Below are 7,773 nucleotides of genomic sequence, written 5' to 3'. Positions count from 1 at the left end.
AATTATTTAATTTAGAATATATATATATATATATATATATATATATATATATATATATATATATATATATATATATATATATATATATATATATATGAGATAATTTTTTAGAAAATACTCATATTTTAGGAATTTCTCAATCAGTATCTTTTTAATTTTTTAAGCAATACCCCTAATTTAAAAATACATAAAAATATTTTTTTTTCAAATATTTTTCAAATATTGTTTTTATCATCTTTAGATTATTATAATGTTTTTATTTAGCTCATTTACGATATTTTTAATATTATTTTTATTATTTTTATTAAGATTTTATAATATTTATATTTGACTTATTTATAATATTTTTAAATATTTATCGTGTTTTTGTTATGATGAGTAAAAATTATAACGAATTAAATTTTTTTTAGGAACAGTTTAGATATTTTTAAATTAGGACTACTATTTGAAAAAAAAAACTAAAATGAAAAAAATCCAAAATATATTTTTTTTAAAAAAAAATCGTATATATATATATATATTAATGGGATATTGTAACGCTTATTACGTATCTGACATATTTACGTGCGGGCCATCGGACGCCATGTGATGTGACGAAACGGTTAAATAGACGGTGGATATGGCGTACGCATAGATATCTTTATAAATAAAACCATTACGTCGTTGATCGCCAAGAAGCTTCGCTCCTCAGTGTGTTTTCTAGGGTTTTGACAGCGAGACGACGCCGTTGATCTCGTCTCCTGCTTCAGCGGCTGCTAGCGTCCATGGCGGTGAGTGTGTTCAGTTCACGATCCCTTCTTGGGCGCCCTATTCCTTCTCGTTTTGGTGCAGAAATTTCTCAGGTTTCTTGGGTTCTTGGTCTGGCTTGTTGCTTTGCGTTTGGATCAGGCATACTTGATAGGAATTTTGGGGGAATTAATGGGGAAGCTACTGCATCATGTTTTGTGCAGTGATTTGTCTGTAAATTTACATGTAGGATGAAGTAATTCCGCAATTTAGAGGTTAATTCTCCAGCAAGATACTTTCCTTCTTGATAATCTCACATACGTTTGCATTCTCAATCAAATCCAATCGTTGTGCTGTTGAAGAACTGCGAAATTGAGCGTCTTGTGGATATTGAAGATCATCTTTACGTTGTTCTCCATGCCCGTAACTCTCTTGGAGTTTCTTAGGTTCTTTCCTTGACCCACCCTCTTTTGCCTTATTTCTATTGTGGAGCTGGCAACTTGGTGGTATGACTGATTCGACCCCCGGGGTCGTCCTGATTCAGGTTTAATTATGATTTCTGACTCTTGTAGCACTAGTGTGTGTTTTCAGTCGATGAGTGCAATCTAATCTTGGCTTAAGTGCATCAGTTCTCAAGCATTCAGATTTCTAGATTCTGTGACTACTATAATAAAAGAAGGGGAGTCTCCTTTATATCTGTTCCCTCTTCTTGGTTCACGTGAATATCAAATAACATATAAAAATTTACACAAAAAGGAAGATGAAACCTCAATAAACTTCATTGATCTTGCGAGGAACTCAGTGAGCTTCTTTGACGATCCTAGACCCCACATTACCAGAAGCCTCGTACACTGGCTTTCTTTTTTAGTTTAGATCTTTACCCTCAACGACACCTTATTATGATGTTTCTTGCAGCACTGAAGCTAAATATTAAACCCTTTGGAACATGATGTCTGATTTTTGAAGGGCCCTCTTTCATTATATATATGTATAGATATTTCTGGATATCTTTAAAATTTGGGCCTTTTGTTTCTTAAGCAGATGTAGTAGTTGGATATCAGAGGAAGAACCTGATCAGTGTCTCTCGTAGCTTTTTTTTTTTTTCTGTTTACTAGTGGAATTGAAGTGTCTATACAAAAGATATGTATGGAAACATATTAATCATAAAGTTCATTGATTTGATTATTGGTGTTATATTCGCTTGACAACAAAGCAGCAATTCAATTAATAATCTCAATTTCATTGCTAAATTTCCAGAGAAGAATTAAAAAAAAATCTGAGGCTTTTTGTGCACTATTTAGATTTTTTGTTAATTTCATCCATTCATGTGCAAGAGATTTCCATCTGGGTTAGATTTAGGATGCTTACATGTTTAAGCATTAAAGTGACAGAGCTTTCTGTATTTTTTGGATGAGTCCAGTATACTTTTAGAGCTCAAGGTTTTTCTTAAATTTCAAACTCAAAAATACTTATGGCGGTGCTTGAGTATTAATACTATGGCCTGGTTTGGTTTTTTTTTTATCTTTATGCTTTTATGAATGAAAAAAACATATTTTAAAACAGGTTCCTTGGTTACAACTTAGCTACTGATCTCAGGTTGAAGTAGAGGGACTTATCAGTATGAGGATTTGGAATCTCAAAGATCATGAATCTTATGCATGGATCTGAAATCTTCCAGTGTTTGTTGTTGCTATATTTAGGACAGAAATCTTTCTTCCAAAAGTCAAAAATAGGAATATTCCAGGAAAAAAATGGAGGAATGGAAGCAATGTTATCAAACATGTTTTATGGGTCTGAATGTTTTCAAGAAAACCATGAGAAAGAAAATAGCAACTGACAAAAGGCAACCATAAGTTATTTGCAGCGCAGGTTTTACTATCTATTTGAGGTTCATACATGAATACTGAAACTGTATCGATTGGATGCAAATAGTCACTGCTAACTAGAACAGACACCTGTTACTACTTCCATACTTTTAATGAACCTAGTATTGCTTTGTCAAATATCCTCACTTGTCATTTGTACAATTTTTTTATGACAGTGTTGACTTGGTATTGCAGGTGAAGACGGTGAAGGTTAGCAATGTCTCCCTAAGTGCCACAATGCAGGATATTAAAGAGTTCTTTTCCTTTTCTGGGGATATTGAATATGTTGAGATGCAAAGGTTTGTGTCGGCAATGCTATTAGTGCCCTCTGTTAATACATGTTGGCAGTGTTTGTCTTATGGCTTTCCAGGATCTTTGATGTGTTATGTCTACCATTTTTGTTTTACAGTGCGGATGAGTGGTCTCAAATTGCCTATGTCACGTTCAAAGATTCACAGGGAGCAGAAACGGCACTTCTTCTTTCGGTGGTTTAACTTCTTAAGCCCTTTCATTATGATATTTCCAGTTCTTTCATTTATGTCCATAAAGAACTGTAACAAGAATTCACGAGGAAGATTGAAGTTTTTAGTGGTTCTTTGACTTCTTTTCGTGTGATGGCCACCTTTTGTATTTCTCGTAATGTTTAGTGTGTACAGGATCCCTTAGGTGCATTTATTTTACCGACTACCCTTTTGTTAATTTCATATGCCAACACATGTTTTGCTATCAGAAGCTAAATTTCTTTAAGCATGGACTCCATTAGACGTGGGAGATTTTGGAAGGTATATTCGGATGTTTAGTAGTTAATGTGTGGGAATGAGTGGTCACTTTTCAGTTTTTTCAAAGAGTTGCAACAAACCAGCCATCTGTTACTTTACTATATTTCAAGGAAGAAGGATATCATTTTAATGACATTCCCTGATGCCATTGGAATAAATATTGGCAATGTTTAGTTTCCAGGTCTCTGATATTTTCTTATTCGTTTATACAGGGTGCAACAATAGTTGACCTATCTGTGATTATTGTACCAGCTCCAGAATACCAAGTGCCTCCAGCTGCTTCATCTCCTCCTGTGGTAGATTTCATGGCATGTTTCTTCTCTTGGGTCTGTTGTTCCCAGATTAAAATATTGCATCGTGATCGATTAAATTTTGCTGCTCCTTTTCAGCAAAAAGATGATAATGCGAGCAGCAGTGCTGGATCTGCTGTTCAGAAGGCTGAAGATGTGGTTAGCAGCATGCTTGCCAAGGGTTTTATCTTGGGCAAAGATGCTGTCAATAAAGCCAAAACTTTTGATGAGAAGCATCAGCTGACTTCCACTGCAAGTGCCAGAGTTGCTTCTTTCGACAAGAAGATAGGGCTGAGTGAGAAAATCAGCACAGGCACTTCAGCTGTTGGGGAAAAATTCAAGGAAATGGATCAGAAATTTCAGGTTTCTGAGAAGACTAAATCAGCCTTCGCTGCTGCTGAACAAAAAGTTAGCAGTGCAGGGTCTGCGATCATGAAGAACAGATATGTCTTCACCGGAGCATCATGGGTGACAGGTGCCTTCAATAAAGTTGCCAAGGCTGCTAGCGAAGTGGGATCAAAAACAAAAGAAAAAGTTGTTGCCGAGCAAGAACACAAGACAAGGTCCGAGGATGACTTCGCCGAGGTTCATCTATCTGAGACTCCAAAAGCCGCATCTGCCGAGCATTCGTCCAAGCCTACGTCGGCCCAAGGATTGATTCTTTGATGTTCTCTTTCTACAAAACAACGCTCTGGGATACTTGTGTTACATGTTGTGACGATAAACATGAGAACAGATGCTCCTATGTCTACACTTGTCTATTAGAACAATTTCACCATGGTGAGCCTTGAGGTATCATGAAATGGTGGCCTTGTTGCTGGTTCATGTATGAGGATGGAAGCTCCAGCATCTATTATTCTTCAATAGTCATTAAGTTAATTTCCTATCCTCCTTTCTGTTAGAATTCTGCCAATATCTTCTACCAACCTTGAGAAAAATGCAATGGTGATCTACATTTTGCATGTCTTCCAAATGTGGAAATACACAGATAGGAGTGAGCATATCCTCAGCATGACCAGACAAGATGCTCAAAATCGAATTCAGACAGAATATTAATTTGATACACGCAAAGAAACCAACATTACTTACATGATTCATTCATTGACTAATTCTATGACATCAAATTTTATTTTGGTTTTTTAATCTAAAAAAAAAAGATTTGTATGGTATTTTGATTCGATAAAATAATTAATTTATTAATTTGATAGACCTAGATTATAATATTTTTAAAATATTTAAGCTCGTGTTCTTCTTCTTCTTCTTCTTCTTCTTCATCATATATATATATATATATATATATTCAATTGGTCTTCTTCATCAAGTGTTTTGATTATACGGAGGATGTCAAACCTTTCTCACTTAAAATTTGATATCCTTTAGTACGACTTAAACGTATTACATAATCATAAGACTCGGTTCAATTAATATTAGTTTTATATTGATAATATTGAGGTACCTCTGATCACTTATATAAATAACATCGTTTTCATTTATCATAATCTAAGCCGATGAAATAGTCAGTCGTTCAAAATACTTAAACACGAATAATCCGCCTCACCTCAAATGAATTATCACACTCGACTTGAGGTGTCATAATTATAATCATATGAATTAACCAAGATTAGCACAAGGCCAAAATAAAACTCAGAGGAAACATCAAAGGCTGGCATGCTCAGGTTCTGTTTGTGTGACAGATACATGCCTTTTTTTTATCTCACTGAAAATGTGTCTTAGCTTAGGTAATGAGACAATAAAAATCACACAGCCACAGTGACACAGATTGCCATACTCAGATTAAATTAAGTGCTAATGTTAACTATCACATTACTCAATCATGTAGGCTACCATATCTAATGCCAAAGAAACAATCAAGATGTGAAGAAGCTAAGAGTCACATGAAAGTCATATGCTGCATGGATGTATGATAGAACATGGAGTTCTATCATAAACTGCATGTTCTTATGATGGAGTTGGACGAGGACAACTCATGCATAATGTCTAACGTGTACAGCAGCACATCATGGTTTGTCATTCTACTGAATTCAACCTAAGTTTGGATCATGTTCTTAATAAGGGATTGTACAAAAGGGGAAAGAGTGTTCTAAGTTAATTCCACTCCATCTGCTTTGTGAGGATGGTGTGAAGTCAACGTCAAAGAAAGATGATTCCCATATGCTCGAGTCGTAGTAAGTATATATGGCTGAATCCAATGTACATTCCTGCACATGTCACATCATCATTGGTTGGGGGATGGACTGTTCCATTGCCACCAACACTCAACTAACTCGTGCCTGATTAAAGCATGCCGAGAATACTAACAACAGGATACACTGTATCCAGAGCTGCAGCTGATGACTCCATCCTATCTACCGCTTAAAGAAAAAGGTGTCATCGTCGTGAGCTTGTTATCTTCTATATCCACTTGAAAAACTTAATTGTTAGCTTTGAGTTTAATTTTTATTAAGTCCATACTTAGTTAAAATAATTTAGATTTATAGTTTGAGCTTTTCTTATTTAGTAGTTTCAGGTATTTTATGGCCTAAGAATATTTTCCTAAGACATTTATAATTATCCTTTTTATAGTAGAGTTTTACTCCTCTATCCGTAGACGTAGGTTAATTGATCGAACCAAGTAAATCTGGTGTTCTTATCTTTTTTATTTTTCTGCTTTATTGTCTTTATTGGGTTGTCAAATTATCCTTTAGTAAATTTTCTAGGGTTAAAATGAAGGTCATTCTGGTTCAAAACGGGATTGATTTGGCACTACAGGGAGCCGAGAATATTCCAAATGATATGTCGAAGAAGACCTTGCGGGTATGGATAAGAAGGCCCGATCAAGCATTATTCTAAATCTCTCTGACAAGGTTTTACGGGAGGTAGCTACGGAGACTACGGCTAAAAGCATGTGGGACAATCTTAAAGCCTTGTATACGAAGAGGAGTGGAGAATCGTCTTTACTTGAAGCAGAGTTTGTATATGTTTCGGATGACTGAATGTACATCTATACTCTCACATCTTAATAAATTTGATTCCTTAGTTATGGATTTGGAGAATATAGATACGAAAATTGATGATGAGGATAAGGCCCTATTACTTTTGTGTTCTCTTCCCCCATCCTTTAAGTATTTCCGTGATACTATGATTTATGGAAAAGAAATAATTTCGTATCAGGAAATTAAATCCGTACTAAAATCTAAGAGGCAAATAGACAGGGATATCACTGGGGAAAGTAAAGAGAATCAGGCTGAGGGTCTGGTTGTCAAGGGTGCTAGTCATAGGTGCCCAGCAAGCCAGTCACGTGAGTGATGGCACGTGTGACTTGATACAGAATCTTTTTGCTTATTATATTTTGGCGTATATCACTTTATAACTATTGCATAAATGCATATATATATTGTGATGTCCTTGGATTTGTGCAATGAGAATCGGATCGTGATGAGATCACGATAATGAGATTGATTCATCTTTAAACACATATCCTAAATAATCCCGGTCATAGGTTACTCGAGAGGGACATCGTGATAACCGGATAGACTGGTGTGTTGTATACCCGTCCATATGATGGATGCAGTTGATCTCATAGCTGCTCGTGTAGGGACACTAGGGATACAGTACAGGTGCTCATTGGAGAATGAGTTCACTAATTGATCCGCTTACGGAATGCTGGATGGTTGATGATGCCTTATTGTCAGACAGCGATTCCATAGTCCTAGTGGTGTATCTGGTCCTTAGACTTGAGACACCAAGGATGTCCTATATGAGTGCTCCACTCTTTGATACCAGACTTATAGGTTTGGCTGTCCCCAGATCTAGTACAGCTGGTCATTGGGAGTGGTAGTCGACCTTACGAGGACTATTGAGTGTCCATAGAGGATCATCCACTCTCGGCGTCATGAGAGGAATATCCTATGTGTTCTTGCTAAGACAAATCCCTGGCCAGGGTCATTCGGGTTGAGAGAGAAAGAGTTCTCCGGGAGAATCCGATTAGAGCGAGACTCGAGTAGAAACCGTATGGGTCTGACAGCACCATGCTCGATATACGGTCTTTGGGATATTAGATGGATGAGGGACTATAGGTACATGGTAACTGAGGACAGACAGGTCCAATGGATT

At 36.2% G+C, this 7,773-nt stretch overlaps 1 protein-coding gene across 6 annotated transcripts; it reads left to right on the top strand.

Annotated features, from left to right (window-relative positions):
* The first annotated feature begins 650 nt into the window (after positions 1–650).
* LOC135582514 (binding partner of ACD11 1-like) lies at positions 651–4,548 on the top strand. Of its 6 annotated transcripts, none has more exons than XM_065145205.1 (5): positions 651–770; positions 2,787–2,890; positions 3,001–3,076; positions 3,583–3,678; positions 3,760–4,548. In XM_065145205.1, the coding sequence occupies exons 1-5, from the start codon at positions 765–767 to the stop codon at positions 4,324–4,326; spliced, it is 849 nt and encodes a 282-aa protein (XP_065001277.1). In that variant the 5' UTR covers positions 651–764; the 3' UTR covers positions 4,327–4,548. The 6 variants fall into 6 exon arrangements, with proteins under 6 accessions (XP_065001277.1, XP_065001276.1, XP_065001274.1 ...); XM_065145204.1 differs by having other exon boundaries at positions 3,001–3,079; XM_065145202.1 differs by having other exon boundaries at positions 746–842; positions 3,001–3,079; positions 3,583–3,666.
* Positions 4,549–7,773: the final 3,225 nt, after the last annotated feature.

Source organism: Musa acuminata, chromosome BXJ3-4 (genome assembly GCF_036884655.1).
Source record: "Musa acuminata AAA Group cultivar baxijiao chromosome BXJ3-4, Cavendish_Baxijiao_AAA, whole genome shotgun sequence".
Lineage (NCBI taxonomy): Eukaryota > Viridiplantae > Streptophyta > Magnoliopsida > Zingiberales > Musaceae > Musa > Musa acuminata.
The sequence above is the reverse complement of the archived record's forward strand: the minus strand, read 5'-3'. Positions and strand labels throughout refer to the sequence as shown.

What these genes read in the sequence shown, in the direction of transcription:
- LOC135582514 (XM_065145200.1), top strand. Translation starts at nt 765, where the DNA reads ATGGCGGTGAGTGTGTTCAGTTCACGATCCCTTCTTGGGCGCCCTATT. An exon ending in TTGGTGCAGAAATTTCTCAG is followed by an intron (nt 843 to 2,786) that starts GTTTCTTGGGTT and finishes TTGGTATTGCAG; the next exon opens with GTGAAGACGGTGAAGGTTAG. An exon ending in CGGCACTTCTTCTTTCGGTG is followed by an intron (nt 3,080 to 3,582) that starts GTTTAACTTCTT and finishes TCGTTTATACAG; the next exon opens with GGTGCAACAATAGTTGACCT.